The 17,991-nt window shown below is 41.7% G+C and overlaps 1 protein-coding gene across 4 annotated transcripts in view; it reads right to left on the minus strand.

Annotated features, from left to right (window-relative positions):
- Positions 1–442: 442 nt before the first annotated feature.
- The window catches only part of LOC1275552 (trissin receptor), a 44,490-nt gene continuing 26,941 nt past the window's right edge, over positions 443–17,991 (minus strand). The window contains exons 3-10 of one of the 4 annotated variants that reach the window (XR_009766068.1): positions 15,023–15,167; positions 11,406–11,565; positions 8,235–8,432; positions 7,968–8,129; positions 7,543–7,754; positions 5,247–5,448; positions 4,568–4,923; positions 443–3,105 (exon numbers count right to left, since the gene is read on the minus strand). Coding sequence is in view for 3 of the 4 variants with exons in the window: in XM_061657497.1 (XP_061513481.1) it covers positions 4,786–4,923; positions 5,247–5,448; positions 7,543–7,754; positions 7,968–8,129; positions 8,235–8,432; positions 11,406–11,565; positions 15,023–15,167 (1,217 nt within the window). In the remaining variant the exon portion in view is untranslated. Of the gene's footprint in view, positions 3,106–3,945; positions 4,924–5,246; positions 5,449–7,542; positions 7,755–7,967; positions 8,130–8,234; positions 8,433–11,405; positions 11,566–15,022; positions 15,168–17,991 lie in introns of those variants that run through there. The other 3 variants (XM_061657500.1, XM_061657499.1, XM_061657497.1) reach the window with 3 other exon arrangements.

Here is a 17,991-nt window from a genome sequence, read left to right on the forward strand (position 1 = left end):
CCATTTGCTTGGTCATTACACATAATGAACAACTTCTCTCGTCTATTCATCATTGTCCTGGCCTGGAATGTAGTCTGTTCTATTATTATTGAGCAAATATGTTCAAATATGAAGTAATGTACAGTCGTGTGTTTGTTTATCATTTTAGAGTATATTTTTGGATGCATTTTTATGTTAAGCAACTGCAATCGTTCATCAAAATCCACTAAGCGATCATTTAACAATAAGCCATTGGAATAATCTATCAAGAAGATAATCCCTAGTTAACTCTAAGACAAGAGAGAAAACCAACAGACAGTCGAAAGAGGTGTGAAATTGGAACGATTTGGTAAAATAGTACTAATTTAGTAAATGTTGAATATTCCTTTTTCTTTCAAAGTTGTCTTTAAGTTTATTGTATGAATCACAAAAAAGGAAGATTGAAACAACATGAAAAACAATGTACATATACTTTAGCACTATAATTTTATTAATCTTATTCCTGGGGCATACAATAAATTCTTTCTGGTTTTGATTTTGCATTGAGCCTCACTCGCGCCTCACCTCCAATCGTAGAAACTACAATTAAAATTCGAATTGTTCTATCTCTCGTAAAATCTCTCGTCCCCGCTACACTCTTTCTCGCCTCTTTCCTTAGGGACTCGGAACATTTTGTTAAACAATCGATGCTTTCCCGCCTTTCTCCCCATTCATGTACTTATCTCATCTAACGCATTAGCAAACTCTGGTGTAATGGTTAATGTGTGAAAAAATATACTTCTTTTTATTAAATATAACCTTTATCTTCAGCGACAACATTTCCGTTAGAAGAGTTCATTGTTCAACAATTCGACCTGTTTGGCAAACTTCCATCCGTCTGCTCTCTAGTACCGTGGCTGGGCGTTTGTTCCCCACGTGCTCGGTACGATTTTAAGTACGTCCTAATGCGTATGCGGATGATACTGGATTAAAATATGCTTTGATTTACAGTATTTCTACAGTTTACAGTGCACGCTGTTTGCTTCTATCTCGCAAAATCGGAATCGATTCGATACGAAAACGAACTGTAATTGATTCATCGCTTAACCGTTTCGCTAGCGTCGCCAAGTGGTTTTCTCATACATGTATACATGAGCATCGTTCCATTCCCGTGCCACTTTCGTCCATCGTTTGTTCAGTACTTTATCACAGTATCGTTATTTGAAATAATTTGAGGGCAAATGAAGTATACATAGAGCGTAGCACAATTAGTTTATGTGATTACTTAAATGTTTGCTCAATCAAACATTAGCAAAAGGAGGTTAAACCATTGGGAAGTTTTTTGAAAATCATGGATGTAAATAGTTATCATATCCGCTTTCTTTATTGTCTGTAATTAAAAAGATTGTACTAAAACGTGTGAAGTTTTCAGCACAGTTTAATTAAAAATGACAAAATGTTGGTAAAAAGAAGTTCGATTAATTCAGATCAGACTAATGGCAACGTGCCATAAAGTTAAAACAAATAAATGATTGTAATTATAGTTTTTTTTATGATTGGTTCCATGAACAAACATAAAATGGCGAAACTAATTTTCACAACTTTAGCGAAAATAAAGACTTTTAGAAAATTAAAAAAAAAAAAACATTATCATCTTTTATATTTTATATACTTGATTTCTTATGTGGCATTACCTTAAACTTAATTGTAAAAATTATCCAAAAACAAGCTACAAGTTGTACTCAAACATAGCTCCCAAGTTTAGGCTCAAAATATTTGCTTTTAAATTTTAATTCCTCGTCCTAACTAAGCAGTTCCACAAACATTCAATTCCACAGTCGCTACTGTAAAGCGTACAAAGAGTTTTACAAGTCAAATATTCAAACCCCAGCAGAAAATAGTTCAATGCTCTCAAAAAAAAAAAAAAAAGTGAACCAAATAGTCTGTTCTCAACACATTGCTCTGCTTTCTTTACAAAAATATGTTCCGTTCCGTACGTGATTCCTAATTGGTTTCTGTCTGCATTACATTCTGCCGCCGCGGGACTATGTTTTCCACTATTCTGCTCTGCTAGGAAGATCTACTGTGGTAGTATTGAAATGGTGACTCACTCAACCCTATACGTTCTTTGGTAAAAATGGTGCGGGGAAAATAAACTTTCAGCATTCGGCGGCAAATCTCACTAGCAGCCGGAGGAAACGGTAGTACATCATTGCTATTAAGCGAAACTTTCTATTGTCAGTGCTAACAGCTTCCAGTATTCGGCGGCAGCTACTTAATGCTCTCTTCGCCCCATTTCTTTCGTCTGCAATTTTGGCATCATTTGTTGTCTCGCACTAGCACACAGGCACTCCCTTTCCACGACACGAGTAGCAGGAAGAGTGTGCAAATAAGGATGGCAATAAGCGAATCTAGTAGCAGTCATCATGGGCGTAATTGGGCCAAAAGTTTCCATTCGGAACCAATCACGCACACACATACCAATAGGATTGGGGAGGAAAAACAACTTTTGGACGCGGGTACGCTATACAAATTGGCATACGTTTCGTTGTGGTGTGAAATTGAACCTGGCCGGCTTGCCTACTGCCTTGCACTCAATCGCTTGCTCTATTGATTGACACTCATCTGACTCTGGGATCTCTTTAATTGTTAAGCTTTCGTTGTGCGCCACGCTTGAACAACGCTTCGCTTTCGATGTCGATGGGAAATAACATAGAATACTGTTTGTAACACAGTCGTGGACGTCGCGATGATGACAAACCGCTTTACCGTCCACTGCCCAGCTCGATGACGCTTACCGTCAGCGGTGGAGCCATCGTTGCGGTGGACAGCGTCGTTGCCGGTTCGTTCAGATCGTCCTCATCGTCCTCGTCGTCGTCCTCGTCCCCGTTGCTTACCAGCTCGTTCGTGCGGCGAAATAGCAGCTCGTTGCGCCGGAAGAGCGGATGCTGACGGAAGCGGTGCACCCGCGACCGGGTGCCAGTGGTGCCGGGTGCGTTAGCGGTGCTCTCGGCGGCGGCGGAGGCGGCTGGCCCTACCCGTGTCCCGGCCGCTGCCGACGCACCGACTGCAGCACCCGCGGTCGATCAGGTCGTGGCATCATTGGGGAAATCCTACATGGGTCGAATCGGTCGGTAAAGAATGGTTCTGAGGTTGCGTACCGGTATCGGCAGTCGATCGATTTTGTTTGTTTGATTGGTCGTTTTTTTTTGTTTTTTGTTTGTAATTATTTCAAATTCACGTGCACATACGCATACGAAGCAGCAAAATGGGGCCGAGGGGGAAGTTAGCATCGGCACGCATCGGCAGTCCACAACCAAGGGAATGCCCCCCCGGGGTAACGCATCGCATCGCAACAACACAAACGAGTACGAGCAATGAAACACACCAGAACCAGAAAGAAATGAAAGAAAAAAACAGATGGAAAGAAAACGGCTACAATCAATGCATCAATTTTGTCACTCGCCACTGGTCAGCCATTCTAATTTACACATCAACAAACACACACACACACACATACGTATATTTAAACGGGGAATACATACAGAGGTTTTAATGGATAATACGATATTGGTTAGTGGTTGGCATATAGTACTAAGGCGGCCAATTGATTGCTCTAAATGTTTTCTCACTAAATACTATGCTAAATGAGTGTAGGGGAAGGGAAGGTGATAGTGTTGATGAAGGGTAAAGGTTGTTGGTAGTGAGGTAGGGTGTGGCTATGCAATGCCTTTTGTTTGTGTCGTATTAGTATTGTTTTGTTTAAACAGTATTTACTACGTCCGGAAAGTACTAGTAGTTGATTATTTACGAGAGAATGTAAAAACATAAACAAAATAAAGAAAATTGGGGAAGTAATATAGTGGAGAAAATTTAAATAAGACATTCAAAAAGTAAAATTAATGTAATGCAAATGTTATGAGACGGTCAGCTCATGACTAAAGGTATGCAAGCTGGAATAGTTTTCAAACAATTGTACTTATATTTTGCAAATGCTAGGAATAAAAGCGTCTGAAATGTCGTATTAAAGTTGACAATCTTCTATCTAATTAGAACTATCGACAGGTTTGCATACCTTCAGGCGTACAATTATTGGAACACATTTCAACCAAGGACGACGCATAGTTGTGTCAATAAGGATGTACAAGTCGAAGTAGAAGAGTACATTTAAGAGAAGTAGTAGGAAAGTTTATAAGTAAAATAATTTGTTTACAATAAAGCTAATAAAACCATGAAAAAAGGAAAAAAGCGTTAGAATAAAAGAGTATAGTAGCGAAAAATGGTAGATTAGAGACTCAATATTGAAAACAATAGCATGAAACACAGAGAATAAAAATACAAAGCATAATATATGAACGAATTATGAAACAAAAAATGACTATAACACAAGCAGAAGGATTAAAGAGGGCAAGAAATGAAAAAATAGTATTAAAGTAAAGTATTAAAGTCTTGATAATAAGTTGTAACGAAAACAATAACTTTAAAGGATGTTTAAAGGATGTTTAAACAGGGATTGCTAATATGGTTAGTGCTGGTAGGATATGGAAATCGCTACTGGTGACCTCCGAAGGTACGTTTGCATGCATTTTATTAACTGACACCAATTTACCCGTTCTGTTTTTAGCTCGGTCTCTTTCATGGGTTTAGCACGGCATCAGACACCCTAACCAAGCGGTTCGAGCGACTTTCGAGCGTGATGCCTCTATGCGAGCAAGACAACGAACCAACCGAACCGAGTCAGAGCCGATTCCTACTCCAACCGCGTCCTGGCTTTGGCCTGACACATTCAGTTTCGCCGACTCATCTCATCCTTGACCGGTGCTCCCATCACAGCATCCGCTCGTCGACGCCATCGAGCGAGCGGGTAGTCGGCGAAGGGCAATGCGTCGCCAGGGAGACGGTCGGTTTGTCCGTGGCCCAGCATAGCATGGCATGTCGCAGCAGCACTAGGACGGATCGTGGTCGCTAAGCATTTCGGTGGAGATGGAGAGCGCGAGGACAGTGAGGTGGGGAGAAGGGAGGAAGATTGTGGGATGAATGAAAGAAGATGTTAAGTGAGAAAGCAAAACATGCAGCAGAGGCACAGAGCAGTAACTCAGAACAAAACTCGCAACGCTCGGAATAAACAGGCCGTACAGGCCGGAACGCTAACGCAAATGGCGCTATGTAACGCTTTTCTAAGAAAAATAAAGGATGCGAAAAGGAGCTTGTAAAGGTGCGTGTTTGTGTGTGCGCACAAGAGGGAGAAAGGGAGGGAGTCGAGTCGTGGCTCGCTGGGTGCTACTTACGTGCAGCGGGATACGCTGGTTGAGCGATTTGTTTTTGTTCTTCTTGAAGGAACACAGCAACAGCTCGCGCATGCCTTTGCGAAAGTTGCGGCTCAGGAAGGCGTACAGCAGCGGGTTGACGCCGGAGTTGAAGTACGTCACCAGGAAGGTGAGCGGTGTGAAGAGTGCGTTGAAGTTGGAATCACCCTTGTAGTCGGTGGACCTGGAATTACGAACACGAGCGGCACGAGAGTGTGAACACGAGTGTCTTTTATATGCCGAAAGTTACTCTTTAATGGGTAGATGCTGGAATTAGCGTGGTGGTAAGGTTTAAATGAATAAACTGATCTTGAATTTCGGTAAAACCTACTTTGTGTGTTTTGTCCAACTTAATGCCAGTTACGACACTTATTTGGAAGGCTGCATAGCGGATGTAACGCATAATAAGGACCAAACATCATTACTCATTAATAATACTTCTCAGAACACAAATGATTTGTTCAATTCCTTTAAGTTACCTTCTAGGAAGAGGCAGACTATAGCAGTAGGACATGCTGTTCTGCTGTGCGTTCAGAAGAAGTCTAATAGGAATTTCAAATAACTACTTGGAAAGCTACCTTCACACACAATAAATCAATTTAAAGGATGGAATTTATCTACATTAGCAGCGAGCAATGGTGAATTTTCCTAAAACATATGATAATCTTGTCATACACCTATAGCTCTAAGTTGTCTTGAAAGTTTGATGTAGTAAAATTCTATATCCGTATAATTACATTATTTCCCGCTTTCTCTGAGTATGGCGCAATAATGAAGCAGACAAAGTCCTGTTTTCACTTCTACTATTTATTGGCCTTCAGTGGCGGATCTAACGGTAGGCGGACTAGGCGGTCGCCTGGGGCCCCGCCGACTTAGAGGCCCCGTAGATGGCTAGTCTATAGTATGCCGTATGGACAGAGTACTAGCGACAAGAGCTCCCGGAAGGAGGAACGTTGGGGCCCCGAGGCTGTCGAGTCATTTGCACCCCCCCCCCCCACCCCGCCAGAAAAAAATAGAGCTTGAGACGTATCGTAGGGGCTTCAAGTTTACTGTTCAATCACCCAACCCAAGTGCCGGTACCACTCCCCCCCCCCCCCCCCAACTCCATTTACCATTTACAGGGGGCCTCAACTCGTCTTACCGCCTAGGGCCCCCGATACCCTTAATCCGCCACTGTTGGCCTTACTGTGTTTTATGGAAATAAACCAAAATTAATTCCTGGATTTGGAGAGTTCAATTCAGTCTAGAATAGAACCAGTAATGAACATGTGTCTAGGCCGCACACCTGTATTATAAAATAGGACAGTGTAATCAGAAAAGGTATGTCTACTATTAAATCTAACAAGAACCACAAATTGGGAATTCTTTACTTTAAATTAGTTCTCACAATATTCCTCCAATCAATTCCTGGGTTTGGAGAGTTCGGTTAATTCTAGAATTGAGCCAGCGATGGGCGTGTGGTTAAGCTGCACAGCTTGATGCCAGTATTATAAATCAAGACAGTATAGTGGAAGATAATATGGCTACTGATTACTCCAACAAGTACCACGAATTAGTAATTCTTTACCATATCTCATTCCTCACAACATTTTCAACAAAAAGGGTTTTCCGAAAAATTGTAAACTACTTGTTATATGTGAATTCTTTGCGCTATTCTACTGTGTACCATTCAATACAATTGACTCGAAAATATTTTAGAATCCACGCTGCTTCAGAATTAATTATTTTCATTATCAACTAATTAAATAACACAACTGAACCTTACGGATGCTCCAATAACTTTCTCTAATTTCAATTTTCGAAAGCAGGGACGTAATTTTGGGCACGGTATGCCCCTCGTGCTATCATCAAGCGTGACCGTTAACACGCGTTAAAAGTGTAATTCAATCGACTGGAATCACTTTGAAGGTTTCATATAAAAAGAATCCCACGCAGCCTGCTAGCTTCACACTTGCGTTGCGTTTACTGCTGCAGGGGAAGGCAAGCATTAGACTTTCTTCACTCGCGTGATATTTCAATTAAATGTTCATGATAAGGTCATTTTCTAGGCAGCTTTTGCCACCCTCCAAGGCTGCTTAGTATGTGAAACCAAACTGTGAATGTGGTGTGACTCGCTTCGATACGATACACTTTTAGGCGTATCATTATTCTACCACTGTTCTTCTGCTGCGTTCTTTTCCGTTGACGTCAAAGTGAGTCAGAAGATGAGAACCAATGGTCGATAAAAATGAAATATGAAGTCACTCTCGCTATCCTAGCAAGTGATACCACTACTCACCAATATTGCCACATCTTTCGGGCATGAAACGGTAGGTTGCAGAGGGCAAACGTTAGCACCACCACCATCAGCATGCGAATAACGCCACGGCGCGCCCGTAGCACGTTGTTGGACGAGTGGGACACCTGCGTTAGCTGGGTGCCGTGCCGTTGATGAAAGCTGTTCTGTGCCGGCCACGTTGTTACTACCACCTTGTCCGACTCTACCGACACCTGGGTGGCGAGAATCATGGTCATGAGAAGGTTAGTATTAGAAGTGTGTGTGTGTGTGTGTGTGTGTGTGTGTGTGTGTGTGTGTGTGTGTGTGTGTGTGTGTGTGTGTGTGTGTGTGTGTGTTTGCATTTAAGGTATTTCCGGCATTTAGACGGAAGTGGCGACACCTTACCCATCCCCGGCGGCAATTGAAGGCTTCGGATGGACACTTACCTGGCTTTCGGTGACACCTGTGGTTCGCTTGTCATACTTGCTGCTCGGCTTCCGGTGGAAATTGCTCGAGTAGCTTGACGAGGTCGTATTTTGCAGCGCGATGTGCCGCTCCAGCCCCCGCGAGCTTTTCCACAGCGCTATCGCTATTCGGCTGTACAGGACCTGTGGAAAGGGGGACACGATATGATGGCAGCGGTGGGACAGGAAAAGGAAGAAAGAGAATAGAAAAAAATGGGAAACATTGCTACGCCCGTAATGGACACTTACCGTCATAACCAGCAGCGGAAGCAGGTACAGCAGGGCAAAGTTGATAATGTCGAACAGCTCGGAGTTGAACATTTTCCGGTTGACGATGCAGATCGTTTCCAGCTGGTCGTCGCCCAGGTTGTTCGTGATGGTGCGCACGAAGATAAACTTCGGGATGGAGTAGACGGCGGACGTTATCCAAACGGCAACGATCACGAGCTGGCGAGGGAAGGGCACACATGAAGGTAGTATGGTGGTGTTAGTTTTTACATTTCTGTTGCGTTTCGTCGTGTCATTTTGTTTACTTCATTGTTCCAATTTCATAGCTAGAATCCTTATAAGTGAGCTCAAAGTATAAAATATGATTTAATTAAACATACGTATTTTTGTTGTTGTTATTATTTCATTCCATTTTCTGTTAGGATGTCATAATAAATTTTTTTAATTTCTTTGTTCTTCAACTAATCAATGTCATATATTTATGTCTTAATGAGCTGTTGAATTCCCACTCTACTTTGGAAAATATTGGATATTGAATCAAGGCATCTAAATAAACCACGATAGCTTATCAATTGAGCCGGTCTCGTAGTACAGTCGTCAACTCGTACGACTGAACAACATGCCCGTCATGGGTTCAATCCCCAAATAGACCGCGCCGCCATACGTAGGACTGACTATCCTGCTATGGGGGGAAATCAATTAGTCACTGAAAGCCAAGCCTACAAGTGGGCACAGGCAGGCCGTTTGACCGACATCGGTTGTTGAGCCAAAGAAGAAGCTTATCAATTGGAAACATCAACATTTCATTATCATAAAACAGTATTGAGTTGTATTATTTTTTAAAACTTATGTTTGTGTTTTTTACACACTTGTGAAAAAACTTTGTTTGTTTTGTAAGTTGTGTGTTAAATGTTTTATGGGCTCCTAGTTAATTGGAAAAACATGAAAAAAATATCGAAAAAATATGAAGTTATCTCTAGGAAATATGAAACGCTACAACAAAATATGTTTTTCAATATTGAGTTGTAGCGCTCCTTGAGAGCCCAGCTGTAATTTGACCTTATCCAGCCAAATGCCATAACAATCAGTTTGTGCCCCCTTTGGGCATGCTTGATAAAGGTTTATTATTTTAATATTAGTTAAATATATTTAGTTTATCGATAAGCAGACACAATTGGACATTAAAGATGAAAGAATTGGAGCTTTAAAGTAAAACCATCACCCAAGTGTATACAAAACACCATTAAACGACGGGAATCAAGACAACACAAAGAGATAATCAAAAAGGTTCTTTCCAAAAGCTATTTCCCAAGTATATAATTCTATTATCTGTATTTAATTCAAAGAATCTCTTTAAGTTAGAGCAAAGGCCAAACTTCTCAAGGTACCCCATTTCTTAATAATATCAACACTTATGTGAGAAATATTAATTATGCTGCTAATATTTGCACAAATCCAAACAGTTTGAAAACAAAATTGAATGTTTCCTTCAATATTAGATGTCCTTTTAGGCACTTAGTGGATCCTGAATTCAACGGAAATCTTAAAGTTAAGACACTGTTTATGTTCATTACTATGGCTTTTCAGATGCCCGTGATTAACTTGTTGTACACATATTTTTTTAAATTTTCTATACGTTTTATTTCAATCACTTTTAGACCAAATTATACAAAATGTGTTTTCATTCGGCTTGAACTAGATCAAGTCCCATCGAATTGATAAAACAACTCCTTAATGTTTCAACAAAATCAAAACAACACAAAGCTTCCGAGCAAGCTTTCAAGCGCTAATCAGCTTGCACGGATGTTTGCCCAAAGGCTTGGTACCACTTGTTGCCCTCTGTTCCACAGATTGCTGCAGTGTTGTGCAAAACGTTGCTCGCTTATCTTACGCCTCACCGGTGGCCGCCGGTACACAAAGTGCACCTATGCGAAGGTACTTGCATGTTTGTTGTGCGTGAAAGTATCTCCCCTTGCAGAGCCATCTCTCACACGCTAAAGCAAAGTGCAGCAAAGGAAGCGAGAGGCGTTCATTTTTCATTTTTTTGGCCGAGTGTTCAGTTAAGCGGATTATTTACCCCTAGCTTGTACGGGACGCTCATGCACGCAACGGGGACGAAGAAAACCCGCACAGAAAAGCACACTGTTTGCTGGCGAGATTAAACTTTCGGAGGGAGTAAAACCGGGACCGGGGGTACCGGGGCAGCAAGCAAACAAAAGCCCGTTAGCTGCATCTGGCTGCTGCATACAAGAAGCGGGCAAAGCATTCCGCCAATGGAACATCGCCGAAGCCATATTGTTTGCTCCGCCGCTTATCGATCTACGAACAAAGGCAGCATACGACCCGGTACGCTTCAAGACATCGATGACGTTTTCCTTTTGTGTGTTTGAACGATCGTTTCGGAAGGACAAAGAGTGCTGTTGCTGCTGCTACTGAATGTCCCTTTTGCCACGATATCGATTCCGCTGAATCGTCTGAGTGGATACGCCACGGTATCGACGAGAGAGAGAGAGCGCGCGTGAGGTGCCCTTGGTACTGCTTATTGGTCTTGCGGTAGTTGAATGGGTCGTGCATGAGTGGCTCTTCGAAGGGTAATTAGGGAATGGTTCAAGTCGCATCGCATACACTCGACAGACTGAATAGAAAGTGCAATCGATCGGGAACCGTTCGACAGGATGGTCTTTTCGTGGCAACAGGGCTGTGCTTTTACGGTGGAGCGTGTTCCATAGCGCGTGGTCTAGATTGAAATCGATTGAATTAGGCTGAAATATTGAAGTTAATTTTCGTGTACAAGAAAAGCATAGAAAATGGATTTGAACAAAGAGCATTCATCTTTGTAATTTAATCTACTTTGACATATGCTAAAGCATCTAAACCTTTTAAAGGAAATAATAAAAATCTGAGATCAAATATTAAACAAACAAGATAAACCCACTTCATCTGTTTTACATTGTTGCAGTTCCATTACAGAACTGCTGTCGATGGATGCCTTCAACTAAATGTTTGACAGGTACGCCATACTATCCGGTGAGCTGCAGCTTCCCCTCGGGATAAATCCACTACGGTGTGATTAATCATGCCGTAGCTCGGAGCACCGAACACACACACACGCGTGCGTCTGTGTACATTTACCGTGTGAGTTACAGCCATCATGGGCGTCGGAATGTTTGACATGCCGCCCAGCACACTTACCCTTAGGCGGCGCGAGGTGAGGATCTGCTTGCACGTGATCGGATGGATGATGGCGAAGTAGCGCTCCATGCAGATGACGACCAGGATGAATATCGAGGCGGTGTAGCTGAGCGAATGCACAAACTGGTACATCTTGCACAGGAAGTCCCCAAACACCCAGCTGAAAGGGGAAAGGGAGGGAGTGAGAGAGAGAAGGAGAGTGAAGAAAACGTACTGTTATTGACGGATCGTCAAACGACGTTGGCACGTACCGGAAAGTGAGACGTGTGTGATGTGTGTGATTCGACAGGAGAGGAGAAAGGGACAGTGGGCACGGATGCCATTGGCGGAAAAGTGAAACGACACACGACACATACCGATCGATAGGGGTAATGGGGACTTTATCGTGCCTGAGGATGACAACGAGACTGCCGTCGTCTTGGTCGATTAGATCGAGCGCTAGGGCAAGGAGTTTAACTTTTCGAACTGAATAATGATGTTGTAAACGATCGACGGGTTTTCCTTTTTTTCTCGTTTTCAATGACGCAACATTGCTGTGTGATGTACCTCTTTTCTATTCACTATCATGTAATGGTACAGTTTGGGCAAAACAAATCATCTCAATACCAATGCTCTGTACCAAAGGCGAAGGCAACCATGTGTTTATTAGTTTAAGCATATTGTGGAAAACAGCAGTGCGTGTGTGTTTGTTTGCAATTGTGTATCCTGCTGGTTTTGGATGGGGGCAGTTTCTCATTTGAACGATGGGTTGCTGGCAACATTTTATAACCTGCTGGGAACATAAAACGTATTTTTTTTTCTTCTCAGAGCGAGATTGTTCGATACGGCTAGAAGCTTAGAGTAAACATTTTCCCATAAACATCGCAAAGGAAGGGGAAAAACAATCAACAACATCGATGGACTTCAAGGTTGAAGATGAAGCATTTTTATTGGTTTTAAATTAATTTATTGTTTGTGTCAATTGAATGTATCTTTTGAAGCATTTATGTGAATTTTCAAAAGGAGGTCAACAGATTTAAGTTGAACAGATAGTTGATGTTACAGTACTGTCTCGCTAAACATGTCAACTAATAAGTGAAAGACATTTATTTTTTTTATTGCAAGGCTTTAAGTGAATGTTTACCATTTCCTCATGTTTTTTAACCAGCTTTCTGATATTTTCTTATCGGATTTACGGCTTATTGGGTTAAAGCCAGTTAATATTAGACAAAAGTAAAAGATAGCAAGTGATACTAGAATCAGTCAAATTTGTTTAAAACAAAATCTTTTTAAATTAGGGTTTTCAGTTGTGTTACTTGTTTAGTTTTTCTTCAAAATTGTACTATTTTAATTTTAAAATTATGATTCTAGAAAGATTTTTAACCCATTTTTAACCCAACAGTGAGGCGGGGTGCTCAAATCACTCGGCATTGAACTTGTGTATGTTTTTACCTATAGTGTTTGTGTGTTCGACGTCGCTTTTCCCTTTCACTTACATTCTTTTCGTCTTCTTCATAACCTCATACATTGTTAGTATGGTCTTTTCGGTCGAAATTATATTTTTAGGAGTCAAAAGACAAGCACTTAACTTTTTAACATTGTAAGCGTGCGTTAAACGTTTATTATGATTATTTTTGAGGATATGCTGAAATTCAAATGAAGGATTTTACTGGAAAATAATATGATCCAAAAGTACCTGAATCTGAATTAGAACAATATTTTATACATTAAACTTTACGGGAAGATATAAAAATCATTAACAGGCTCTAGTTTCCTTAAGCGCACTATATTGATAGTTACCAATCAGAGGAATAAACTGAATGTGTTAATTAAAATTTCAAAGTTTTTAAAGTATGCATCTCAGCACCGTGTGAGCTCTTCTTCTCTCCCTCGCTTTCGGTACACTAAGAAGCCAAAGCAACATTCCAATGCCACTGGGAAAAGCATCTTATTTTCCCTTCCTTAAAGACCACAGAGAAGTGGCAGCTTTTGTTGCTTTCTCAAAACGTTCCTCTTACCACACGTTTCCCTACTTCCGAGAAAAGCTCTTCAAGCCTCTGTTGCTCGTACGTCCAGATTGACAGCATGAACCGTCTCGATCGTTATTTTCCTTCACTGCAGCGTAAGCTATCACAAAGAGGTGCTCTTGCGCTGCTGCACGACCATACAGATGCCTCGGCACGACTGCAAAACACATTCCCGAGACACACCCAAACCGCCCATTCAACGACAAACGAGGGAGACTTTGAGAGGCGAGGGTTTTGATTCCACTCGAAAATTTCCCTACCAAGTGCAGTATGCCATCCATACTTGGGGCAGGATTTGGTGGGATTGTATTACGCTTTGGGACAAGTTTTGTCGAAAAATGGAACACGCGCGCGGGCGCGCCTGCTTTGGTGGCAGACGCGCATAAACTTTGTGCGAACATGAAACCCCATCTTGGGTGCGGGAAATTGGATGCCACACATCGAGTTTCTGTTGGTGCAGGAGAAGGGGCTTGGCAGCTGGCAACTAACCCCTTTACGAGGACTTTAATTATGCTCGCTAATTAGGTAAAGGGTGGATTATGTTTGCGGTGTGCTAGGAGAAGTCACGAGGGCTGTGAGACATGTATGGCGCTAAGTATGTGATGCGGTGTTTAAATCCTATTTTAGTTCAAGCATTCCCACATTTCATAAAGCCACTTGTAGTGCTGTTGAGCTTAAAGAAAGGCACACCCGTAAGCTTTGTGGTAAGCGGCGAAGGGAACAATGGTTGCTTTACAAATCATTCCTGTCACGAGCGGATGGCCCCGAGGGGGAAGTTTTGGACCAAAAGCAAAGGCGAACCTCGGCGAATCAATAATTAAAAAGCTGTCCAGAAGTTGTTTTTTATTTCACTCCCAACAACACAAACGCTGCTTGACGGGGTTTTTTCTTCTTTCTTCTTGTGCTGCAAACGTCACCATCGAATCACAATCAGCACCATCATTAAAGATTTATAATTGACGTTCATAATGGTAGCTTTCCACTTCATTGCGAATGTCCTTGGGATATTTGAGACGAATTGGAATTGACAAAAAAAGAGACAGCATAAAAATCGCTCGATCCAATCGTTTGTATTGGAACACGAACGGGGCGGGACGCACACACAAAAAAGGCAAATGAAATGAGCTGCCCATTCAGCAGTTTTGAGGCAACGGTAGCCATCGCCCTCGTTCAATGGCATCAAAAATTGTAATTAATGTCCCTCCATTAGCAGCATCGGGAAATGATTCGCTATTTCTTCCCCTCCCTTCCCCCTCCCCGCTATTTCTTTCCGGTTCCTTTGCTCGTCCGTTCCATTTCGGGACGCAGGAATTTGCGTCCAGCGGTCGGTGATTTTTGGTTTGGTTTTAGCTTTTCCGCTTCGTTAATTGCTATCGATTAGGTACGGGGATTGTGACGGGGATGGATGGGACGAAATCTCGGGCTAAAGGTCGGAAGGTGGAGTGTGGTGTTGTGGAATGTAAAATCAATTATTGTCCCAAATCAAATCTCCAAACAGTGAGCTTCCCAGAATACGTTTGCCGAGCGGCGCACAGTGGCGTTGGCAGTGATGGTGTTGGTATTTTTATATCGTCCAAAAATGTCTTGGACAGTCGTCGTCGGGAGTCTTACCTTTCGATCAGGTAGATGGTGAGGTTCTGCATCACGCAAAACACCCCCACGCACAGGTCAGCAACGGCCAGGTTCGCGAGGAAGAAGTTGGTTATCGAGCGCAACCTTCTGGAGAGTGTCACCACGAGAATTACGAGCAGGTTTCCTGGAGGGAAGAGAGAGAGAGAGATAGGAATGGTGCATGAAAACACAGAAATAAAGATGACGTCCTTTGGTGTGCGGTTGGTTGAGGAACAATAAGAGCAAAACTTCGCTGGTGATGGTGATTGACGGAGGTGAACGGAGGATGCCGATGAGAACGTGTCCCGCCGGTGCTGCAACTGACACGTTCTCCGAAAGCTAACCAGCCCGCTAAAACCCGAACGAAAAGGGTTCACTGACGTTTTGAAGAAGTAGCTTTGGGACTGAGGGGATATATCCTTATCCTTACTGCTGAAAGAATGCTCCCCCACCCCCCTCTCGTGTCTTGGAAAATCATCCTTGGAAATGGAACTTTATCGACCTTTCGGGGATCGGGATTTGGGGGGCGGGAGCGCGCGCTACACGCTTAGGGTGAATGATGATGGCGGTGTGTGAAGGAGAGTTATCTTTTGCCTTCCTTCTCGAATGAATGCCTTCGAAAAGCCATCCCAAGTGACACTATTCACAATAGCTGGGGTCGTTCAGAAGTAATGTCCCGGAGTTGCGTAAAGCAACGAGTAAAGTAGTAACACACAAAAAATACGTACAACCATTAAAGCATGCAAGGCATGCGTAAATTGTGTTGTGTCCTGCGATGAGGTTCGTTTGATAATGTGTGGATGGGATGCGAAAACAGGGACAACAGACACTAGTTTTTGGAGGGAAACGGATTGTGGAAATGGTGCAGGTTTTGCCACGAAAGGGAATGTTCTCTTATCTTTCCCGTAAATTTAGGGATATCCCTTTATGCCAGAAGACTGAGTAGGATGTGAAGGATGTAAATCATATCATGCATCAAAAATCCATCATTCCACATTAAATTTGAGTCTCTTGGGGGACGGACATTGTTTTCCGTTTTTGCTGGATGACACGCTTACTTTGAATAATATTCATTTAACGGGCTTACTTAAATATTTTCTTACAAAAATGGAAGAGTGGTTGAAAAAGTTTTGCTATTTTGCATGAGATCTTTGAATTTTCTATTTATATAATTTTGAGTTGCCGAGTGTGCCAAGAGACCGATTAACTTCATGTTTGTTTAACAGCCAGTTAAACTCAGAAATGTAATTACAACATTTTGCTAATGTTAAGGACCTTTAGCATTTTTTTTAAAATCAAACGGGTTATTCTAAGCTTTCAAAAGAATTTACGTATCTTTTTAATCATACAATTAAAAACTCACCATCGTTAAAAAATTCAGAAATTTTTAATGAGTTCTAATATTTATTTGTTTTACGTAGAAGTTGGTGTATTTATTTATTTTATGTATTAACGATAGGATAGGCCTAAGCGGACGTATTTCAAGCATAGGCTTCTTAACTAAGAACTTAGCCAAAAAGCTGATCAAAAATAAAATTTGTTTTCAATATTGGTTTACACGATGAACGTAAAAACTGCTCTAGTTTCACTTAATACGTTTTTCAAGCTGGTTATTTATTATTTAGACGATATAAATAATGTTAAAATAAAACATGTGTCAAAAATGGCTTTGAAAGAATAAAATAAAACAACTTTCTGGTCTTATTCGCAACAACTTTACATTCGCCACATTGACAGGTCTGTATGTTATTGTCATATTTAGTCTTGAAAATCTTATGATCGTGATCGTTAACCGTTAAATAAATCTACATTATAAGCTCTGCTTGCCCGAACAGTACTATATTAACCCGCTAAATGAATTGATGTCATTCAAAGGTATTTAAAGACATAACAACTTGTTTCTCGGTAATCACAGATCAGACATTCTTAGAATCCTTTCCGTTCAGAATCCAATTTTTCATGGAGCGTCTTCAGCCAAAATGACTGATTCTCAGTCTGACCAATGTTCGTCGTATTTCCAACATCAACCAACTCAGTACACATGTGATTAGTGACTGATTAGATTCAATGTTCTTCAATGTATTTGAACATGGAATTGATGTATATCAAAAACGCCGAAGGCTTTTAATCAGGACATTTAAAAAAATAACCATGATTATGTGCTTTATTAATAACATATTGCATGATCATTTGCTGTTCGCGTCAATGTACAAAAATACGATTTCCAATTATTACAGCTTGCCAGTTGTTACGCTTGATGCAAAAAAAGCGTCATTCTAACACGACACATCTGTGCCAAACAATATTGTAAAACACACTGGATTATATACTCATCATAATCTAATTTATTGTCCCGTTCATTATTGTCCCACGCATATGATCCGATTATGATCTCGGATGCAACAAAAACCAAAAAGAGGATAATCGTTTAATTAAAAATGCTTCAATAGTAAACGACCAATTAAATACTTTCTCTCCCAAGCCACGCATCCAATCACGGCCGTTTCCAAACCGCACACCGCATGCATCCCGTGTTTGGTGTAATTAAAAGTTCACGTTTGCACCGTTCCACGCGAAACGCGAACGTATAATAATAATTTTCAAGCTCACTTCCCCACTCGTTGCAATAAATCATGCCCGTGCGTTTCGGTACCGGCGCGGTTTGTAATTGTTTTATCGCATCTCGCCATGGGAGTGTTCCGAGTGTTTGTTGGGTCATAAATCAGCACGAAACCATATTTGGTCACCGTGAAATTATTGTTTGCTCAAGCAAAAAGCTCATGAGCTCGCGTGTGGCGGGGAAAGGGAGACCAAATCCAAACGCACGCACATAATTGGCAGCCTCCCCGCCACTAAAGCATATCGACGACACCCACCGGCAATCCGGTACGCCATAAATCTGCTTATCTGGGGAAGGGTCGCTCGGTGCAGCCCTGGCGGAAGTGAATGATTTTTGCTGCTGCGAGTGC

The sequence above is a fragment of the Anopheles gambiae genome, chromosome 3, assembly GCF_943734735.2.
Source record: "Anopheles gambiae chromosome 3, idAnoGambNW_F1_1, whole genome shotgun sequence".
Classification (NCBI taxonomy): Eukaryota; Metazoa; Arthropoda; class Insecta; order Diptera; family Culicidae; genus Anopheles; species Anopheles gambiae.